At 39.6% G+C, this 22759-nt stretch overlaps 3 protein-coding genes across 3 annotated transcripts; 1 reads left to right on the top strand and 2 right to left on the bottom strand.

Moving 5' to 3' along the window:
* The first annotated feature begins 1280 nt into the window (after window positions 1-1280).
* On the top strand, window positions 1281-4839 carry LOC111326747 (uncharacterized). The gene is made up of 2 exons (XM_022930822.2): window positions 1281-1470; window positions 2308-4839. Exon 2 carries the CDS (start codon window positions 2410-2412, stop codon window positions 4105-4107), a length of 1698 nt encoding a protein of 565 aa, XP_022786557.2. The 5' UTR covers window positions 1281-1470; window positions 2308-2409; the 3' UTR covers window positions 4108-4839.
* A 346-nt stretch (window positions 4840-5185) lies between these two features.
* LOC111326715 (carboxypeptidase Q) lies at window positions 5186-16208 on the bottom strand. The gene is made up of 4 exons (XM_022930771.2): window positions 13452-16208; window positions 12588-12765; window positions 9266-9441; window positions 5186-6232 (listed from the first exon to the last, which is right to left on the bottom strand). Exons 1-4 carry the CDS (start codon window positions 13935-13937, stop codon window positions 5663-5665), a joined length of 1410 nt encoding a protein of 469 aa, XP_022786506.2. The 5' UTR covers window positions 13938-16208; the 3' UTR covers window positions 5186-5662.
* Window positions 16209-16720: 512 nt separating this feature from the next.
* LOC111326749 (carboxypeptidase Q) lies at window positions 16721-22271 on the bottom strand. Its single transcript, XM_022930824.2, has 5 exons — window positions 22105-22271; window positions 20689-21180; window positions 19485-19662; window positions 18717-18892; window positions 16721-18460 (listed from the first exon to the last, which is right to left on the bottom strand). Exons 2-5 carry the CDS (start codon window positions 21172-21174, stop codon window positions 17891-17893), a joined length of 1410 nt encoding a protein of 469 aa, XP_022786559.1. The 5' UTR covers window positions 21175-21180; window positions 22105-22271; the 3' UTR covers window positions 16721-17890.
* Between the last annotated feature and the right edge of the window lie 488 nt (window positions 22272-22759).

Below are 22759 nucleotides of genomic sequence, written 5' to 3'. Positions count from 1 at the left end.
GTGAAACGTGAGAGTGAATGGAATGCGGTCGGAATCTTCCTTTTGCGACGTTAGTAGTGCTGAATGTCGATCAATAAGTTGGGCGCGGTGGTAACCCGCTTGAACGACAGAATCAGGGTAACCACGTTTATCGAAAAACTGGCACATTGACTCTGATTTGTGGTGGAAATCAGAGTCATCACTACATAAACGACGAAGTCTTAGAAACTGAGAAAAAGGAATGGAATACTTAACGTGAGATGGATGCGAAGACGAATAAAACAAGTAATTATGCGAGTCTGTAGGTTTGTAATACACAGTAGTGCATAAACCGTGGCCTTCAATTGAAACTTTGATGTCTAAAAAGGATAGAGGATCGTCAGAAATTTCCCAGGTATATTTCAGAGCCGGGTAAGAAGAATTGACTGCGGCTATGAATTGAGTCAGCTCCTCTCTGGTAAAGGAGGTGGCGCCGATACAGTCGTCGATGTAGCGACCGTAGAGTTCAGGTTTGGAGCCGTTGTATTGGCTAAAGAATTGGTGTTCGACAAAACCTACAAAAAGATTGGCATAGCTAGGTCCCATTTTGGTACCCATGGCTACACCATTGGTTTGTTTGAAAAAGTTGTCCTCGAATGAAAAACAATTGAAAAGGTAACACGTTTTGTCTGGAGTCATGCGCGTACCTGTGAAATTGCAATGGTCGTAAGCATGTTTCTATTCTTTGTTGCATCTTGATCATTTGATTTTGCCGTAACAGAATCCTGTGGTAAAAGGTTAAGACTGTAACATGATTGCATTCAAATATACAGAGTTTAGTGATCACCCAAAGTAGAGTCTACACGTGAGTAAAATTTTTACACAAAGGTATAATTGTAAATATAAATCAACGCAAATTTTTACTAGCAGTAAAGTTTGTCATGTCAGATGAAGAACTCTTCATTATTTGTTCAAATTTGACACTGAAGAAGGGGATATTACGTTGAAAATAGCTCAAAATTTCACTTCTTAAACTTCCCAAGGGGCACTCTCGATGCCCTAATGAAACCGTATTGAGGGTTCAATACTGTAAACAGCCACTTGTGAGCCTTGGGTTTCTACAACTTCACGAGGAGTCAGGAAGGCTTTTATATTTCAACAAAGCCTTTTCAAGCAGGCTCAAATTGACACCCTGGGATTGAGATTGCGAAAGAAACTTGAGAATGACGACCGTCATTCTGATTGGCTGAGGTCTGCCTTCAGCCAATGACTTTATAAATCATATGCAACTTAATTAATGATTGATTTTAATTATCTACATACCTCTTGGTGGCGGAAGAAATCTGCAAAATTGTGATGCGTTTATTCAAGCATACCAGTCCATTATTTGAACTCCAACGTCGAAACTAATAATGCGCGCGATGATTAAAGTTCGCTCATCACGTACCGGTGATCTGATTTCCCGGCTCAATTGTGGAAGCCGTGTAAATGACTTCAAGTACACCAAAACCGGTAACACAGTCGTATGTTGAGCCTGAAATCCGTTACCTTTCATTGATAATTATCAATCAGACAAATTTAATACAATTTTTTTCCATCCTTCATTGTCTAATTTTAGCGGTCGTAGTCCTTTGTCGTGTAGGCATGAGAAATTATTCTTATATCTTAGCTTACAGCTAAAGCTTTTAATTCTTGCTGTTTCTAAAAATATCGACTTTGACTATACCCTTAGTGCACGATTTGGGCTGCAGGTGGTACTACTTAAAGCCGAAATACAAACTATTTTCTTTTCAAAATATATTAAGGTAACATTCCAGAAAGCTCTTCCACTCTTTCAATATGAACCACTTTCTTGCAAAAGTGTTGTAATATCTGAAAAAAAACTCTAAACTCAATGGAATAGTTGAATAAAGTTATGGGTGTTTGCTTTTATCGGAAATTTTCTTGTGGAATTTGAATTTAAAACAAACTGTTATGACAATAACTTTATAAATTATGCAAAAACATTGTGTTCATTCCTTATTAAAACAATAGCACTGATGGGTACGAATTCTTGACTGTAAATATTCCCTGTAACAACTTTTTGCTTTTGGTGTATTTGAATATCTCAAACAGCTTCTTCACAATTAGGAACTATTTCATTCAAATTTTTAATGTATTTTCAATTAGGGTACTCTGCAAATAGGAGCGAAATAAATCGACATCTAAAATTGCACTTAATTATTCATTACGACTTACGTAAAGCTAATATTGAATTATCAAGGTGATGGAAGTTGTTTTGATATCGCTTCAAACTCACGCAGTGTTCTGCCAACAAAATTGAAAATTACTCTTTTATGTCCTTCCTAGAAAGTTCTTACCAACATAACAAAGAGAAAAGTGATGTTACCATCTTGACACATCCATTATTGACGTGTCCCTTGTGAAGGTTGGTGAAGCTCGCCTGCAGGAATGCCTTCCGCGATGCTAAGGAAGACAACGACTGCAAAAAGGCCCGGAATTATTCATCAACGAAACTTTCAGCGGCATATGAAAACAGTTAAAAGTTTGGTCGAGGACATCGCTGATGCAGAAGATCCTGAAGATCACGAGATTAAATTGAAACTCGACGAGAAATCTTATCAAAGTTCTTCATCCTTGACTCGAAACTTCGCAGGAAACCGGGGACAAGAAATTAAGTCGAAAATTCAGTCAGAAACTTCTTCTGACATATTCTTCGATAATGATAGATTTTTCAACGGATTCGACAGCGACCCGGTAAGCGAAGACAGTGGGGATGATTGCACTGAACAACAAACCGAGACTCGTAAATTGACTGAAGTCGAGAGACTCGAAGAAGTTCAGACAGACTTGGAGGAAAAAATTAAACGAACCAAAGAACTGCTCCAGAAAACAGACCGAACGAGAAATCAAAGAATGCATGGCCAGCAGAATTTGAAGCGACTTGAGCTAAAACTTGAAAAGTTAGAGCAGCGTCTGGAAAGGGAAAGAGCCGGAAAAACTAGATGGACTTTTGTGCGAAGAAACATAAAGAAGCCCAAGGTTGGATTTCACAGCAGCGATTTGTTAAATCGAAAGATTCCACTGGCTAAACTGCTAGAAAGTTCATCAGAGAGCCAATCTCATCTGGCTGAAGTTGTTCTCCAAGAGATGCATCGCGATGTTGCTGTTCAAAATCAGGTCGACAGTGACCCCACACCAAAGCCAACAAAGCTGTTCAAGTCGAGAGAACTCCATGAGTTTGAGAAAAGTCTTCAAGAAGACGACTCCCAACAGCAAAAGAAAGTGACAGAATCTACCACCGATGACTTGTCTCAGATTGAGGCAACCAAACAGGAATTAAACAAAAATGAGAATGAAGAAGAATCTTTGGAAAGCTTCAACATAACGCAACTTAAAGATCGAAAAGAGATGGATAAGGAATGGCTAAGGATCAGTGATAGGCCTGACGGTTTCATAAAAAAGATTCAAGATGTGTCAGAGACAAAGCAGTCCAAGCAAGCTTGGGTTAACATCAATGACCATGCTAGTCAAATGTTTGCAAGGAAAGTGTTCCGGGCTCAGGCGAATGGTGACTCGTTCCTCCCCCGTTCATGGGACGGGAGAAGAAGCGCACTAAACAATCGCGCAGAAACATTGAAAGTTGATGGAAGAATGTCTGTTGGCGGTTCTAGTAAGGAAAAAGACAAATATAAATGTGCCGGACGAACATCATCTGCGCAATCCCAGCGAAGAGTGACGGTGGTCAAAATGGACACCGTTACTGGGACCAATACTTTTCTGCCCCCGATTCCAAAGTCTGAGGCGAAGAAACGCCCAAAAGAAGAACAAGTGGAAAAAGTAAAAGACGAAAATGACAAAGAGCAGCAGAAAGAAAAGATAATACTGATTCCCAATCGAAGGCGACTGGCCAGAAGAAGAATCGAGATTTACCTAAAACAGCTGAAATTTGTCAAGTCTCACAAACTAGACGAAAAAGAGGTTGTAAAGAATATAGCATCCTCAGTCGAGGATTACCAGAGCAGCAAATCAAAAGGAGGAAAAAAGGAACATGACTCAAAAACTACTCCACGGAGCACTTTGTATTTGATCGGGGCATTGTCAAAAACTCATCTCCACCCTCCCACAGCACTGCCGAATGATCGATGATAATGCTTGGTTACCAGAGCAACCATCAACTGAGTGTCGAAAGTAAATCCGGGATTGCTTTGGTTTTTCTTTGTTTCGCTTTTTGATTGGTCCAGAGAAAACTCACGCCAATTTTCAACCAATCAGATGCAAATCTAAGACCAGTCGCAACTTGGTCGCCCGGCGTTTTCGCGCGCTTTCTGATCGCATCATTATGGTATTCATGTGGAATCAAACATTAGGCTCTTGAAAATAAGGAAATAATCAAAAACTTGAAAAAATCTTGATTTTTATCTGAATTCTTCTTGTCAGTGCTCTAGGTAGTGTATAAGGAACAGTATGGAGAATATAAATACTATGTTTGGGTGTAAAGAGTTAAACGCGCTACCAGGTACAGCTGTATGCATTTTGAGTATGTATCCTTCATGTCAAGCTCAGGTTTTGCGGTTGATTTGACGAGAGCTAAGCGTACAGCTTCACTCGATATAATTGCATCTGAACTGTGTATATGTAACATGATGGTCGTTTGAAAGCTCCTTCGTTCGATACAAAATACGAAGAAGGGTCTGTCCTCCACTGAAAAACTCTGCTGGATCTCATTTTGCATCACAGAGGTAACGGATCACCAGCAAATTCTGGTTTCAGTTTGCTTTACCCAACTTACTAACAAAATTTTACTTAGGCACTAGTTATATCCGTTCTTTAAAAGAATGGCTGAAAGAAAAAGGAGAAATTTAAAATATTTTTGATCAATTATGTTTTCTTGTTGCCGATATTGTAAGTTGGGCAATTCAAGTTGCAATATTTGTGCTGGTGTGAACCCACTCAGTTTCCCAGTAAGCCAAACAAAGTCAGTCCACTTAGCCACGACTTCGAGACCTTGAACACAGTACTGTCAGAAGTACATGAATTATCAGGCTTAGCGAATCTATGGGAGTCGATCATTGATACTTGTCACGTCGCCTTGCACGATCCAAAATTCGACATTAAGGTTAGTCCTCCATGAGAAATACAGATCTATCCCAAAACTGAACTTCCCCAGACCTAATCATTTTCTTTATAGATAAAAGTTTTGCCGTCAAAAAAATATACTTGAAAATTTCCATACACATTTTTATGAATTCAAGGCAATAAGAACCATGCATGTCAAATGATATCTCCCCCTTCCTTACTGACCTTCATCTCTCTAAATAATCCAAGCAAATTATGATTTTAAATCATTGATAAAAGTCGTATTTGCTAAGTTATAAACGCGCTTGGTTGAAATCTGTTTTCAGAGCTTGTGTCCTGAGCTAATTGCTAGATTGGAAACTAATACATAAATAGTCCCTTGTACAGTTGTGGGCTTGGTGGTCAAGCCTTTGAACAGGAGTGAGGCTAAAAGTGACCCTGTTGTGATAGAGACCTGTATCTAGTTTGCATAATAACAAAGTAATTTGCATTTGAAAAGTAGCAACATCTCTATCATAACAAGGTCACCCTAAATGCCTCACTCCTGTTCAAAGGCTTGGCCACCAAGCTCACAACTGTAAAAAGGAGTATTGAGAATCCGCGTAAAAGTCAGTCTCTACAAGCGTTAATCTCGTGGCAGCATTTCATCTAGATCGGCAATAGTGTAAGCCACAACAGTCCACACTGCAGCACACAGGTCCATGTCATCAGGGTCCTGTACAGTCATGGTGTCACCATTTGAGTGGTGAAAATAGAAGTATTTACTGTTTTCGTTGTCCAAGCCTCCACCTGGTACCCCATGTCGGACCCAAAGGCCGATATCCTCATTAGGAACAACAGCTCTGACATTGGTGGCGTTAATTGGCTTCAAAAGTCTTACTACCTCCTTCATAACAGCTACTGCTTTTTCACTGCCGTGAAAGACAATCCCTAAAGGTTTAAATGTTCCATAATCAGACTCTATCACCAAGCTGAAGTTTCCTGCATTTTCCTTGTGACGATTAAAGTACTGGTCTCCTCCGAGGACCTTCTCTTCTTCTCCTGTCCATAGCACCATGCGTAAGGTACGTTTCGGTTTGAGGCCTAATTGTCGAACTACTGACAGTGCTTGCCAGGAAATGAATGCACCTCCCCCATCATCCATTGCGCCTTGACCGACATCCCAGCTGTCTAAATGACCGCCAACAAGAACCATCTGAAAGTCAAGAGAAAAAGACATGATCGTTGTATTATCCCAAGTTTTCATTATTAAATTATTATCAGGAGATTAGTACGGTGGCTCTCAAGGGCCATCCACCTACAAAAATTTTCATGACTTTATCGCGTGATAAGTTTTGCTAAGTCCATTCATTCAAAACATTTGCAATCAACATTATCGCGCGATAGAACAACTTATCGTGCGAAAGAAGACTGTATCGCGCGATAGAAAAACTTATCGCGCGATAGAACAACTTATCGCGCGATAGTACACTGTATCGCGCGATAAAACAACTTATCGCGCGATAGAACACTATATCGCGCGATAGAACAACTTATCGCGCGATAGAACAACTTATCGCGCGATAGAACAACTTAACGCGCGATAGAACAGCTTATTCCGCGATAGATAATATTATCGGGCGATAATTTTATTACTAGCTCCCATGGCCCCACGACTATTAGCACGTGGCCACATCCATAGCAAGATGGCGGACCAAGTTTAGAAGGTGAGTAATTGTCCAAGAAATAAAGACTTTTATTCTTGATTTTTGACCAAGAGACGGTAATCTTTGGGTTAAATTAAATTATATTTCTATGCTATCTTAGTAAGTGGGGTTAAAGATCTGAGAGGGACTTTATTGCTCTATATTTGAAAGATTGTTTATGAATATAAAGTGTAGGGATACGTTTTTAAACTATATAAGGTGTATAAGGTGAAAGATTGTTCAGGAATATAAGGTGTACAGATACGTTTTTAAACTAGCACATGAATTACAGCCCCGGATTGCCAAACAAACCGATTGAAGTAGTTTTTTTTGTTTTTTTTGTGATCAAGAGAATCTTGAAGAGCTGAAGAAGCCGTATTGACATATTATCGAATAAAGCTTTTGCTAATGCGAAAATCTGGTTTAATTTCGACCAACGAGACTCTTGGTCTGAGGGAAATTTGATCTCGTAACTATTAACTGACATATTTAACTTGGTGATCTGTTTTCATATGGGGTCCTGGACTCCTTTACGGATTATCCCTATGGCGTTTCTTTTCTCTTCGCTTTTACTTTATAACTTTATTTGTTGTATCTGAACCATTAAATTGTAATAAACAGAATTAAAATTGTAATAAAATATTTAAATAAAGGTAGGAAAATGGATGGCATGGATTAAGAATTGAAACTTTGTTGTAAAGAAAAATTCATACTTTCATTTTGAACCTTTGCTGAATATGAATCAAGGTTTCAATCGTTGTACAAAATAGTCGGTAGGAAAAACACAAGGAACATTGCTGTGTTCAATATCGTACTTGGGCGTGTTTTGACGTTATATCAGAGTTTGGAGAATCCTCTCAGATCTTTAACCCCACTTGCTAAGAAAGCATTGACCACTTTCATAAATGGCTGCCGGATTAATATTCTTTTGTTTAAATTTAAATTAGCCTTTCTGGCCTCGCTTGAGATGATGTATTCTTTTGAATTTTGTCCTGGAGAACGAAGCCAGAAAGGCTAGCTAATTTAAATTTAAACAGAAGAATATTAATCCGGCAGCCATTTATGAAAGTGGTCTATAGAAATATGATTTAATTTAACCCAAAGATTACCGTCTCTTGCTCAAAAATCAAGAATAAAAGTCTTTATTTCTTGGACAATTACTCATGCACCTTCGAAACTTGGTCCGCCATCTTGCTATGGATGTGACCACGTGCTAATGGTCGTGGGGCCATGAGAGCTAGTAATAAAATTACCGCGCAATGATATTATCTATCGCGGGATAAGTTGTTCTATCGCGCGATAGAGTGTTCTATCGCGCGATAGAGTGTTCTGTCGCGCGATAGAGTGTTGTATCGCGCGATAAGTTGTTCTATCGCGCGATAAGTTGTTCTATCGCGCGATAAGTTGTTATATCGCGCGATAAGTTGTTCTATCGCGCGATAGAGTGTTCTATCGCGCGATAAGTTGTTCTATCGCGCGATAAGTTGTTCTATCGTGCGATAAGTTGTTTTATTACACGACTCGGGCAGTCAGAGGGCCAATAACTAAAATCAACCAATCAAAATGCTCTATTGCCGGTCCAATATTCTCTAAGTATTGGACCGGGCACTGTCCCGAATGGTCCCGAATGATATCACATTTGTGTCCCTTTGAACTTCAGTCGTATAATAAATCTTTTATTAACCAAGCTTGCTCGGGACCGTACTGGAAGAATATCGACCCTCGGTCTTTATTGTACGGACCTCGCTGCGCTCGATCCGTACTGTCAAGACCTCGGGCCGATATTCTCCCAGTACGGCCCTCGCGCTTGGTTAATAAGATATATTTATCGCGCGATACAGTGTTCTATTGCGCGATAAGTTGTTCTATCGCGCGATAAAGTGTTCTATCGCACGATAAGTTGTTCTATCGCGCGATACAGTGTTCTATCGCGCAATAAGTTGTTTTATCGCGCGATAATGTTAATTGCAAATTTTTTGAATGAATGGACTTAGCAAAACTTTTCGCGCGATAAAGTGGTGAAAATTTTTGTAGGTGGATGGCCCTTGAGAGCTACCGTAGATAAGAGAAACGTAACAAGATAATGTTCTCCTCGTCCGGATAGAAATAAGTAGCTTTAGCCATCAAAATTGAGCAGGGAAACTCTTCGTATCGGCCTGGGAATTCTGATATCACTCAAGCCAGTGAACACCCTGAATTGAATTTTGTCTTTTGAACGATACTGTTCACTAGAGCTCTTTTCGCTTGAATGATCTGGCTGCCGGGGTAGGACCGGGTGGGCATAATATTTTCAAACAAAATTTACAAAGCTAGGGATGTTTTTAACGACCAGAGGTCTTAGATTTAGATTAGCAGCCTAGAGAATAACTTGCAGACGGAAAAAGTACTGAAGAGCAAAAAGAAAAAATGATGAAACATTTAGAAAGATAGTCTCTTAAAAGGCGAAGAAGAAGTAAAAATACCAAACAGAGCTGGATCGGAGCTAATTTTCACATCCTAGAAGAAAAGGACTGGCAAGATTTTAAGTAACCAAAAGCACTCACCTGTTCTGGATACACGCTTCCTTTTATTTCAGCAACAGTGTTCCTTGAAATTACAGGCGGCAAATTTTGGGCTGCCATTTTCAAGTTGACAACTATTTTTGTTCCTCTTGCTGCCATCCTTGCCATCATTTCTGCATCTTCTATTGTTATACAGGCTGTGGGGATTTTCTTCACTCCTTTCAAACAAGATGTCAATACTGTTACAATAACGGTAGAAATTCTCGCGCGCTCATTGGACAAGAATTACTGTCCATAAGGTTATTGATGATAAAAATGGCACATTATGTAATGCCATGCTTGGAAATCCTCGTCGGTCGGAGCTGAAATTTATCTCGTAAAAACAATTGCAAATTTCTGAGATATGGACATTAACAGACTTCTGAATTTAAGAACGGAATAGTTTGAGAAATTTTTGAAGAAGAACCTGTCGTGATGGAAGAAAAAGCAGAGGAAAATCTTTAGAAATAAAAATTCGGTTCTCGGTCCGCAAAGTTGAAAGACGGGTAACCTCGTAGAAATACTTGCCGATGCCGGAGCAAAAGGCACAAAAAGTACAACTAAGTGGGCAATAAAAAACGATCCAGGGTAACAGAGTCTATTGTCAACCATTTTTTACTAGTAGAGTAATTCATTGTAGAAGTCATTACATAACGCAATTTCAGTTAAACCAGATAACAAGGCAAAGATTGATCATGTTACGCGCGCTTAACTTTTCAAAAAACTTTGGTGCATTCAGCTCGCATAAACATTTCAATGTTGTTGTAAAACACAAATTGACCACAATTTTGCATTGTCTATAACCTGATTGATCATAGAAAAGTGAAAAGTGACCATCCCATGGATGAAACGGTAAGGGAAGGTACTTTTTTTCTTGGGGTGAGGGGGGGCGTACCCTGCTGGCAGAGGCATTTATTTGTTAACTTCCCCTACAGTCCACGTAAAAATAAAGTCCTCTGCGCTCGGTCTGTTAAATCTTCTTCGAACATGCGCCTGGGAATTATCCAAGTTTGTGGATAATCTGATTTGCAAAACCGGTCAGAACCTGTTTTAAACACGTTTTTATGCGCACGCATTCTATTTAGCTATATAGCAAGACCAAGTATGAGCCCACAATCACCTCACCGGAAGTTCAAAGTTGGCCGAGTACTAACGGGAACTAATTTGTTTCTAAGCAACAGGCCGCGCATGCTCCAAGAAGATTTAATAGGCCGAGCGCAGAGGACTTTATTTTTACGTGGACCGTAGGGGAAGTCAACTAATAAACGCCTCTGCCAGCAGGGTGGGGGGGGGGGGGGAGGACTGAGGAATTTTGGTATTTTTTTTCCGAAAAAAGAGTGGTCCTTTGCGTTTGAATAGAAAATCTCCTGACCACCACCTCTAGGTGACTGACAAAAGTGCAACCCTTCCTCACTGTTACGTGGTATGTTCCATACCGTAGAAACCTCAGAACATTTCGCCTGTGAACGCAAAATGTTTGAATATAAATATATATATCTTATTAGACGTTTTGTTGTGTAGTATCGCTGAGTATTTTTACGAGTTGTGCCGTATTTCGACGAGCCCGTAGGGTGAGTCAAAACACAAATAACGAGTAAAAATACTCAGCGATACTACACAACAAAACGTCTAATAAGTTATTTATTATTTAACACGCCAAACTATCATTTCAGTGCGGGCGAATTTCCCGGATGTTCATTTACGGGGAGTGCGTGACAGAAGTATGCGAAGCGGAACGGAATTGGCGCGTTGTCGCGTTGCTGTTTCTATTTTCTTCAATAAATGAAGAAATTTCCTGGTCGTCTAGCTGTTTTTCTTCGTTTAATTCATCTAATAAACTTGGATTTACATTTGCCAGCCATTCTTACTCTTGGTCGCGGGAAATATAATTCAAGTTGTTCGCCATTTTTTTTTCGTAACTACAATCCAATTCTTTGCTTCCGCGATGCGAGAAAACCTGTTTAACCGGTACTCTAGAGTAACTACCGCGTGATATTTGTACTCGTCTATGGCGTTATTTGTACTCTACGAAGTGTAGTTGGATAATAAATCTCGATATTGAAAGTTGTGAGCTGAAACAAGAAAATGCTTGCAATCAGTGTGGGATATTTAAGTTTCATGGCTGAAATTTGAATATGGAATATAACCTTTGAGTGTTATAAAAGTAATAGCGAATAATAATTTGATGCATCTAGTAGTAACTCTTCAGAACTACAGGAGATCAATCAGGGGATAGTCAACAGGAGCACAAAGCTGAAGAAACAATACCTGAGTCTGGTAGGTCTCGATACGGACGGAAAAGGACATGAGTCCTCCGAGAAAACTATGTGCCATGGTAAAACTTACATGTAGAAATGTAACCTACCACCTATGATAAAAACCAAATTAAATCAAAGTAGATGAAAAGAAAAACTTAATCTGTATGTAAAATAGAAAGCAACATCACAAAAATCCTCATTAAAAAATTGTCGAAAAGGAGTCTGACCCTCCCCTTGAAGAGCTTACAAAGAAGTATGACCCCTTGAAGAGCTTACAAAGAGGTATGACCCTCCCCTTGAAGAGCTTACAAAGAGGTATGACCCTCCCCTTGAAGAGCTTACAAAGAGGTATGACCCTCCCCTTGAAGAGCTTACGAAGAGACATGACCCTCCCCTTGAAGAGCTTACAAAGAGGTATGACCCTCCCCTTGAAGAGCTTACAAAAAGATATGACCCTCCTCTTGAAGAGCTTACAAAGAGGTATGACCCTCCCCCTGAAGAGCTTACAAAGAGGTATGACCCTTCCCTCGAAGAGCTTACAAAGAGGTATGACCCTCCCGTCTGAAGAGCTTACAGAGAGGTTTGACCCTCCCCTTTTGTTGCTCACTTTCACTGATAAACCTCCCCTCTGAGGCCTCAGCCCTTCCCCCCCCCCCTTAGGAGAAAACGTACCTTCCCTGGACTGTTCCTTAACATTATTTCCCGCGCGTCGCAAAGTATTGGAAGGATAGTAAACACAATAGCCCCTATTTGGCGCGATAATATGCTCGTATATTTCTCCTTCGACCTTAACTGTTCCTCGAAGCTCACCGTTCTCTCGGAAGGCTACTGTTTACTTATATTGCCTGTTTCTTGTGGGAATAAACAGCCAGTAATAAAATCTTCAACCTGTAACTCTACTCGCCCTGATTGCGGGTATCTGTTTGGTAAAACTATTGATGCTTCTTGAAGGCACCGTTGAATAGACCGTCAACTATTAAATCCTGACTTTTAATGTTAAATCTTATTACATGGTTGATGACACACCGACAGGCGAAAGATAGTTAGGTAACGTGGGTATAGTATACCTTCTTCGTATTCTTGCCAGCCAGTATGAGGACTGTTGATAGAAAATGGAGTCACAGAACGGATAAGGGAGGCAAGACCACCAACTTTGGCCACCTCTGCAGCGCCATATACTCGATAAACCACTGTCTTCCCATAACTAATCCACTTCTCATTAAAAACCACAATTTTACCCTTAGCCTGCGAGGAAAAAATTACATACTACATAAATACCTGGGAAATGAAAAAGTGCCATCGTTACCCCATTTGGTTGACTTTGGCATTTTTAAGGTGACTTGAAGATTTTTTCTTTGGTAGTTAAATTCAGAGGGAAAAACCAGCGGGCTACCCCTTCAGCCCAAAATCATGAAAAGCATTTTGGTTGGAGGATATGATCACCCATGAATTTTGACACTCTCATCACGAAGTTTGACAGTTCTTCTTGGTGGCACCAGACAAACGCATATTGTCATCTTCTGTGGAAGTCATGGGGGCTTTCAGGTTTGAACGAGCTCACTGTTTTCCGGATGAGGCCTAGTCGGTTCTCACAAAATTTTGTCTCTCCGTCTAAGAGTCTGAATAGGTATAAGTGAAACCCAACCAGATGTAGAAGGTACGTATTTAAGAGTGGACTGGCATCACATAAAAGGAGAGTTACATGCATAATTCCTTATCACTTCATACAAGTCCAGGGGTTTAGCCATGAGGTTAGGCTGGAACGAGCGAGTAGTAGTCTTAAATTGAGGGCTGATATGGAGAAAAATCGCAACTCTCCTTTTTGAAGGCAGGGATATTAATTTGAAATACTGAAACTTTTAATGAAAAGTGATCTGTCAGCGCCGTTTGCTTTTGTCAAACTACATTATAGTGTACGGTGTACCGTGTACCTCTGAGGCCTTGGCATGAAGTTCATCAAATGAGCTCACCACCAAAACTTCCGCAGTAATACCTTCAGGCGGAGTACCCACACTACCTCCCAAGCCAAGCAGGGCCAGAGAGTGATTCCTTGGCATAATCATTTGGGCTGATTCCTTACCACGCACCCAGTGTGTTACATTCACTTCTTCACCATGTACATTATCAAGTTTGTCCTCTTTCAGCTCATTTAGCATGTAATCTATAGCATGCTCCAGATTGGCAGAGCCTGCGACTCGACTGCCAAACGTATCAACAAATGTTGCAAGTCTGTTGTAAACCTGATGCTTTCCTGGTCCTTTTATTAAGAAGTCCATGATTTTGTTCGCTTCAACTTGATGATCGGATATCTCATTCCTTACCATGTCTAAGGTCTTATTAACACCCCTAGCCGACACTAGTGAGAATTGTGGTGAGACAAAACAAGCAAAACATAGGAAAACGGTCCCTAGCTCCATCTCGACCTGTAATTCCAAGAAAAAGAACCATGGATAAGGTCAACACTGTACAATCAGGTCAGCCATGGCGTAAACCTGTCGGCTGACGTGCCGGATAACTTTTTCGAGTCAAAGGTGTGAGATTGTTATTCTTAGGAAATGCCTGTATAGTCGGAGAGACCTGATGATATAGGAAAATGCATTGGATTTTATAAAGATTTTCGAGGGCGTCTTGAAGAGTTCTGACTAAAACTCATCAAGCAATCTCCTATCTGAAAACAAATCAAGGGAGGGTTATAAAATAAATAATCTTCCCTCTTGCCTGCTGGTATATCGGATTATATCATCGGCTGAGGAAAAGTCCTCAGAATTTCACATTTACCTTCGAAACTTCGCTTCTCGGCCAAATTTTAATTTCTCGGATAATATCTAAGCTCCGGGTATTATCAGCCGACGTACATACCAGCCGCCTGAAGCGGGTTTATTTATCAGATAAATAACCCTCATCTACGTCGATATTTGTTCGATTATTTCCCTCGGAAAGAAACAATGCCATCGGAAAAAAAGCCAACATATTTTACACAAACTAAAACCAAGCTCGTTTTTTAGAGTCTAGTGAAAATGATATTAAAAAGCTGGTAAAAAAAAAAAAAAGCCTTCGCCATCATATCAACGCTGGCGTTGAATTATTAACTAAGATGAACACCTTTCTGGCCTGCTGCCGCTGGCATGTCGGTTGATGATGTCCGCGGCTGAGAGATTTTCCTCAAAATTTCACATTTCCCTCGAAGCTTTGCTTCTCGGCCAAAGCTTCATTCTTAGGACAATCTCTCAGCCGCGGACATTATTAGCCCGCATACTGGCCAACAGTCGGATCATGAAGATCTATCCCACGATTACATAATAACCTGTGAGCGCGCGTGAATGTATGTAAGTATAGTTGTGTGTGATGTGCATATCATATGCCATACATAATAATATGATAAGGATAATGTAATATATAGCTCTTCATCATAATACAATAATTTGAAGGATAATAAACGTAAAAGCCACAAAAGTATGCTCGTATATTTGGGCTTTGGACCTCTTCCTCGAAGATCACGGTTTTCCTACATCGAGCTTCGCTCTGAGAAAACTCTTCACATCACGGAACAGATAATGTCCGCGACCAAATACCCTTATATCTTTTCGCGCTAAATAGAGGCTATTGTTTAGATAGTCGAAATACAGGGAAATTACCTTAAAGCTTAAAGTTCGTCCAAGCGTTGAAAGGATTAGCTACAAATGCCCTCTAAGTAAGAAAAAGCTAGCCTTTCCTTGGCAATGTTATTTAAAATATCCTTTAATTAAATAAAACGACTTTATAGAAGGAACAATAACGTCGAAATTTACAAAAACGCAACAGTGGACTAATTGAGATACAATGAAATATATGAAGTTCATATATCATTTTGTACTGCGGTATATTTTCATATATTTTTGTACGGCCTGCTCCCATTTGGCTTGTTAGCTCAATTGCTAGAGCGCTGCACTAGTATCGCAGAGGTCAGTGGTTCGCATCCTGTACAGGCCATATTATTATTATTATTATTTTTTTTTTCAGGTCTGATTTTCGCTATTGCTTAAATAGCGCTATCTACTGCGAGGATCGTGCATCATATGTAGTGGACTAAATGTTAACAAAACGGTTTTCTCTTCTAATATTACCTAATGAAACGATACGTGAAAGATCACGAGGCGGATTATTTCACCAAACGCAAGCAATAGTTTCCGCACTAAAAGAGTTGGGTCTGCCTTATTGACCCGACAGCCCTTTTGCTCCCTGCTGTTCGGTTACGTTTTTGCGTTCTCAAGTTAAGTTCCATGGGGTTCTCAGTGAAAGCAGAAGAATTTAAAAACTTTTTAGAAGCATAGGTTTTCTTGTTCACGTTAATTACCGAGGGGGGCATACTATTGAGGTCTATTAGACACCGAAAAACCGCAAAAAAAAAAAAAAAAATTCATCCAAAACCGCAAAACCAAAAAAAAAAAAAATCGACCAAAACCGATAACCGCATGTAAAACCGTCAAAGCCGATAAATTTTTACATCCAAGTTATCAGAATCTAATCGAGCCGATACAGTGGTATCATGAGGAGAATAGAGAAGTTTAACGGCTGTTGGAGATCAGTTGAGGTGTATAATCGCCGCTCAGACCAGAACCCGAATAGGAAAAACCGCAAACCACCTCGGATACCAAATCCGGAAACTGGTAATATTTTTGACGAAAACCGAGAACCAATTATTATTTGTCATCAGAAGCCTACGTCAAGAAGGATATACACAAGACGAAATAGACCACCTTTTTAATTCAATTGTGATCCCTAAGTTCTTATACGGTCTTTCAGTTTATGCTGCAAGTGTTTCCGAACTTACTGTTATACAAAGGTTTTTGAAAAGAAAGCGACGGACGCCTTTTTTATAACCTCAAACATGATGACCATCCATTAAAAAGCCTACTTCCAAGGTACAAAGACTATATTGTAAACATTCGAAGGAAATCCATCGTCAGGCCCAGCATTAACACTGTAATTTTTCCCATCAATATATATTTTTATTGTAACATCAGATATGTAATTTTATCGGATGATTTTTTAATAAAGACGAATTTATTTATTTAAATGCTTACAAAACAGAAAATTCGCAAACCGTACTGAACACCAAAACCGAAAAGCTGATTTGAAAAATAGCTAAATCCGCAAAACCGAAATTCTCATTATGCCCCCCTTCGTTACCCCTGGGCAGTTTAAAAATCACCATTAGTAATTTCTGTAAAAAAGAATTCTTTTATTTTTAAAAATTCTATCAAATACAAAATATCTTCCTAAAAATTTTGAAAGTATGATGGTCCCAGCTAAAGGCAAGTTTCCAAGACTTTGTAGATACAAGAACCCTAGATGTTTGTTAAGTCCAAAGAGGATCTCCCCCTCGGGGGTTAATTAACTTCAGCTCTGGAGTCAAAGCCCCCAAAAGCAGGTTAATTGGACTTTGACATTTGGAACAATGACAGTGAGATAGAAACAAAGGAAATACTTTTGGCCTCTCTTCCCTGAAGGGGAGTAGAGTAGGTTTGAAAACAATGACAGTGGTTTTACTTTAACTAGGGGAATCATCACCTTAAGCTGACGATTATCCCAGCTAGGGTGCTAGTGTGCCATAATAACTACTTAGTAGAGCTCTTAGGAATTCTCCTCATCCAGGAATTTTTAAGTTATCCTAAGGAGCTGTGGAATAGGATTGCAATGCCTGTAAGACTTTTTTTTTTCTTTCCCTGTACAGAGGACCATTAAGAGTATGCAGTGAAATATTTCCCTACCTTAGTTTTTTAAAAACCTGCAAGTACAAGGAGTCAACTTAACATAATGCACTTTCACACCAGCAAAACTTGCTTAGTTAAATCATGTTAAGAGAACTTAAACACAAATTTCCAATAGGATCCAAGTAATGGCAAACCTGTATTTTCAAAGTTCTGCATTTGACATTGACAAACATCAATTTAAACAGTTTCTATGAAGAAAAAACTGTTAATCAAATTCAAAAAACAGCTTTCAAACATGTTTAAACTTTGGTGTGAATGGGGCATCAGTCTATAGTAGTATCCACTTATGTTAAAAAAAAATATGCTTCAACTACATGAATCAAATTCCAATGAACTTTCCTGTTTGGTGAAAAGCATGCGATAGAAATAAAAAAAATGTTCTCCTGTCTTGAAGGTATAGATCACGACAGCTAATTGTTCCCTGCTTCTCAATTCCCACCTTAATATTCATCTCATCTCAAACTAAATTATATTGTTAAAAAAATAATTACATCTGCATAGTGTAATATGTGCCTTGGGCTAGTCATTGTGTACATTAAAAAGTAATAACTTACTGAGACTTTTCACAACACTGAAAATGAAAGAGAGCTACCTTGGTAATCATACTTCTGTTGTTACTAGTTTCGAGGCAGCATTTCATCTAGATTGGCAACAGTGTAAGCCACAACAGTCCACACTGCAGCACACAGGTCCATGTCATCAGGGTCCTGTACAGTCATGGTGTCACCATTTGAGTGGTGAAAATAGAAGTACTTACTATTTTCATTGTCCAAGCTACCACCTGGTACCCCTTCTTCAATCCAGAAGGTGATATCCCCACCAACGTTAGTAACTTTCAGATTAGTAACATTAATTGGCTTCAAGAGCTGCATCACTTCCTCCATTACAACAGATGCATTTTTGCTGCCTTTAAAGGCTATCCCTACAGGCTTGAAAGTTCCAATGTCAGACTCCATCACCAAGCTGAAATTTCCTGCATTTTCTTTGTGACGAATGTAGTACTGTTCTGCTCCAAGAAGACCCTCCTCTTCTCCTGTCCATAGCACCATCCGCATCGTGCGCTTTGGTTTGAGACCTAACTGTCGAATAACTGACAGTGCTTGCCAGGAAATGAATGCACCTCCCCCATCATCCATTGCACCTTGACCAACATCCCAGCTGTCTAAATGACCACTGACAAGAACCACCTAAATGACCAGATAAGAAGACATCGAAAATGGATGAACACTGATTAGATTCAGCCATAATTGACAATCAGGCCCCTGCTGCTTAAAAAGAGGATAAAGATATCCATCGCATAAATCTCTATCTAGTGGATAGCGCAGTCTGTTTTGTTTACACTTACCCACTGGACAGTGATTTGGCCAATGGATAGTATTATCTACCCAGGCCCCTCTACAAATAACCCTAAGGAAAAAAATGACTCCTGTGAAAAGCAGATACCTGTTCTGGATACACACTGCCTTCTATCTCAGCAACTGTGTTCCTTGAAACCACTGGTGGCAAGTTTTGGGCTTCCATTTTCAAGTTGACTACTATTTTTGTTCCTCTTGCTGCCATCCTTGCCATCATTTCTGCATCTTCTATTGTTATACAGGCTGTGGGGATTTTCTTTACTCCTATGAATATGATATTATTAGAAAATTAAATGAATGGGCATGCCAAATAGCCTGCTTCCAATAAAAATTAGCTGCCAATAAAAATATCTCCAGCCTGTAACTCTGATTGCCCTAATTAGAGGTATCTGTTATTTTAGTACAACTAGTAATGCTTCTTCAGTCCAATCAGTAATTTCAATTTTTTTAAAGCCAAGTGACCCAAAGGGATTCCTTTCTGTTCCATTTTCAACTTATTCTTGATTTCGCTCCAATGAAGGGCCAATGCTCGAAATGTCAGCTTTTGTAATCGTTACGGTGGCCAATTTACCATTTCAACTTTGTTGATATATCCAAATTATTCTTGATTCAGTCAATGCCAAGATGAAGAGGCTTGAAGTTTCAAAAATTTACCTTTGTGATTTTGAAAAATTAAAATTTGATCTTGCAGAAACTCATCTGACTTAGTTCTCTCAGAGTCTCAACTGCAGCTTTTGTTTAGCATAATGTCCTGCACATACCCCTGCAAAAAAGACTAGTGTGATAACTGTAAAAAATTGGCTCAGCAAATATGTCAATAGAGATGGAGAGATAATATGGGTATATATAAGTTTACCTTTTTGATAATACTGCCAGCCAGTATGAGGACTGTTGATAGAAAATGGAGTCACAGAACGGATAAGGGAGGCAAGACCACCAACTTTGGCCACCTCAACAGCAGCGTTATCTCGATAAGCCACTGTCTTCCCATAACGAATCCACTTCTCATTAAAAACCACAATTTTACCCTTAGCCTGTTGAGGAAAAAAAATTAACCACAATTAAGATACAATCATGAAAACAGAAAGAGAGGAAAGAGTTGATTTTTATTTAATATATTCTTTTAGGAATATATAGTTTGTTACTTAAGAATGTCTCATCTGTGCTCCTAGAATTTGCTCTAATGCAAATACAAGTACTGTAAGTGAAGTATTTAGTTAACATAGAAGCAGCCTTCACAAGACAGCCATTCCTCTTTATCCCATAATTTTAAGTGTATTCCATGTCCAGGAGAATATTGTAGTTTTCCATGACTTTTTAATAACTGAAACTTCAGATACCAGAGGAAACCTGGGAGAGAATAAGGGCAAGGAGAAAAAGAAATTACATTTACATTTATATAGCGCAGACTTCTACGTGGATATATTCAGTTGCGCTTAACAGTATGGTAAGATTGAGATCGGACGTCAGCATTTTTATCAGGCGCCTCTGGCAGCCGCTTCAGTCCATGTAGTGATCACACCTTCCCACCCATCCCACCCCGGAGAGGACATCCACTACACTGTAATCTTGTGCATGGAAAATTAACGTCTCCTACCCCTAACCCGGCAGGAGACAGGACCTACGGCTTTATGTCTTATCTGAGAAGACGAAGCAGTGTGAGTGAAGCATCTCGCTTAACGACACAACATCATGCCCCAGCCAGGACTTGAACCCGGGCAAACCGACCCAGAGTCCAGCGCAGTGACCACTGGACTACTCATGCCTTCATCAGGAGAGAAACGCTTGTTTTTTCCTGATGAAGAAACAAGATAGCATTTGCCCTGAAATTCCAGATCAAAGTCCTTGACAAGCTAAGTGAACCACCCTTTTATTAGTAGGTCCTGCCTGCTTCCTTTTGAATATTTGACAAAACTGTTTAAAAAAATAGGGGGGGGGGGGGAGTAAGATCCCAAAGAAACTGTGGTGTCACATCATGAGATAATTTGGAGTTGTTACTGTAAATTGGCCACCATAGAGTGTTCCTTTTTTGTCACTACAGGGAAAGATTTACCACATACCTCTGAGGCCTTGGCATGAAGTTCATCAAATGAGCTCACCACCAAAACTTCCGCAGTAATACCTTCAGGTGGAGTACCAACACTACCTCCCAGGCCAAGCAGGGCCATAGAGTGATTCCTTGGCATAATCATTTGGGCTGATTCCTTACCACGCACCCAGTGTGTTACATTCACTTCTTCACCATGTACATTATCAAGTTTGTCCTCTTTCAGCTCATTTAACATATAATCTATAGCATGCTCCAGATTGGCAGAGCCTGCAACTCGACTGCCAAACGTATCAACAAATGTTGCAAGTCTGTTATAAACTTGATGCTTTCCTGGTCCTTTTGTTAAGAAGTCTATAATCTCATTAGCATCAGCTTGATGATCCGCTATCTCATTCCTTACCATGTCTAAAGCTTTATCAACACCCCTGGCTGATTTTGACGTCAGTGAGGGTAAGAAAATCAGAACAACATGCAACCAAAAGATCCTTAACTCCATGTTTACCTTAAAATCATAAAAGAAAAAATATAATAAGAAAAATCTAAATGTGCCTTCATCCTTAATCCACCGCTAATTTTAGCATCCGTGTTCCCCCTGCTCCGCTCTATACATTTCCTTTGACAGCAACGATGAGAATTTGTTTAATAATCAAAACTTCTTAGTTTGGCGATAATTTCCTTTTCTCTCATGCTCTTAATGATTCACCATTATTTATTGCAAGGAAATATGCTGTCACTCTGATCGCAATTAAAGGCAACCCTTTTGGGCGGAAATCATCAATTGCAACATTTCAATTCAACGAAATCCGAAATATTGATAGTGCTGTGGTAATTTAAAAATCGATAAAATTATTGAACAATAATTGCTGATTTATTTGTATCGATTGTTGTAAATAACGACCTCTATAGCTTTTTCCCTATTTGTTATTACTGGTATATAATTTAAGACATTCCAACTTCATGAATTAGTTATCACCGTGTTGATGTTTGCTGCGGAAGTTAGACACTTTTCTGTCACTTAGCACACGTCAGAGAATTCGCCTGGGACCCTAAGTCGGTGTTATTGGCCTTTGGAAGGCCTCACTATACGGAACAAGATTACCCGGACTTCCAGCGTTCGTGGACATCGACTCACCCAGCAGTTAGGGAAAGATTTTCGTATAACCCCATACCAATAAAAAACAAAGCCGACGTCCTAAAGGTAATCTGTTGTTTTGCCACTGTTTTCTTTTATCCACGAATATCGTATGCATAATGAAGTATGGGCGGTTATACGGAAATCTTGCCGCAGTTAGTGATTAACAGATTCCTTCAAGCTTGTTACGTTGCTTTGAAAACGAAACAGCAGCACTTTGCAATAACGATCAAGCTTTATCATCCAAAGTTACGAACAATTTTTCCGTTGGAAAGATGATCACTTCTTGCTTACCTCTTCCTGCCGTACTGTACTGTGAAGTACTTTTTTTCACCTCTGAACTAGTAGCTAGAATTCAATCAGCGCTTTCTCTCGCTTCCGCAAAGGCTTCCTTACTCCTTCACGCTTTCGCAAGCTACTAAATCACTTCTGCGTTTATTTACTCAACGGCTGCATACATTTTCAGTCTTAAGGGACCTCTCGACCTGCTCAAGTTTTTTTAATTCTGATTGGTTAGCATTGATGTTCCTTTTCAATTGGCTACTGTCCAATTAAATACCTGATATCATGTGTATTTGAAATCGGCCAGTTTGGGACTTAAAAGCAAAGAGCTAATCGAGCCACAAATAAATCAGAGGTGTCAGGTAAATAGTGCATTTCGCTTGCGCTGATCGGTTAGTTTGGAAGTGAATATAAGCACTATTTAACAACTGGTAAACACCACAGCGTACACTATTGGGTTATGGATGCACGCGGGAGGTTGCTAAGCACGAAAGAAGCGTAAGAGTCGCTCGAGGCGATGGCCGAGAGCGACTCTAGCTTCTTGAGTGCTTAGCAAACCTCCCAAGTGCATCCATAACTCAATAGTGTACGCTGTGGTGTTTACCATTTGTTTTATAACATAACATTGATACATTGTAGCTAAAGAGTTCCCTTTGATTTAACAAAT

Source organism: Stylophora pistillata, chromosome 1, assembly GCF_964205215.1.
Source record: "Stylophora pistillata chromosome 1, jaStyPist1.2, whole genome shotgun sequence".
NCBI classification, from domain to species: domain Eukaryota; kingdom Metazoa; phylum Cnidaria; class Anthozoa; order Scleractinia; family Pocilloporidae; genus Stylophora; species Stylophora pistillata.
Note: the sequence above shows the minus strand (reverse complement) of the source record. Positions and strands in the feature narration are given on the sequence as shown.

Bases quoted from the DNA above. Each gene is read 5' to 3' on its own strand.
- LOC111326747 (XM_022930822.2), top strand. From the start codon at position 2,410: ATGCCTTCCGCGATGCTAAGGAAGACAACGACTGCAAAAAGGCCCGGA.
- LOC111326715 (XM_022930771.2), bottom strand. From the start codon at position 13,937: ATGGAGCTAGGGACCGTTTTCCTATGTTTTGCTTGTTTTGTCTCACCA. The intron at 12,766-13,451 runs GTACACGGTACA...TTTTCCTCGCAG, and splicing joins TTCATGCCAAGGCCTCAGAG to GCTAAGGGTAAAATTGTGGT. The intron at 6,233-9,265 runs GTGAGTGCTTTT...CTTGACTTTCAG, and splicing joins GAAGCGTGTATCCAGAACAG to ATGGTTCTTGTTGGCGGTCA.
- LOC111326749 (XM_022930824.2), bottom strand. From the start codon at position 21,174: ATGGAGTTAAGGATCTTTTGGTTGCATGTTGTTCTGATTTTCTTACCC. The intron at 19,663-20,688 runs GTATGTGGTAAA...TTTCCTCAACAG, and splicing joins TTCATGCCAAGGCCTCAGAG to GCTAAGGGTAAAATTGTGGT. The intron at 18,461-18,716 runs GTATCTGCTTTT...CTGGTCATTTAG, and splicing joins GCAGTGTGTATCCAGAACAG to GTGGTTCTTGTCAGTGGTCA.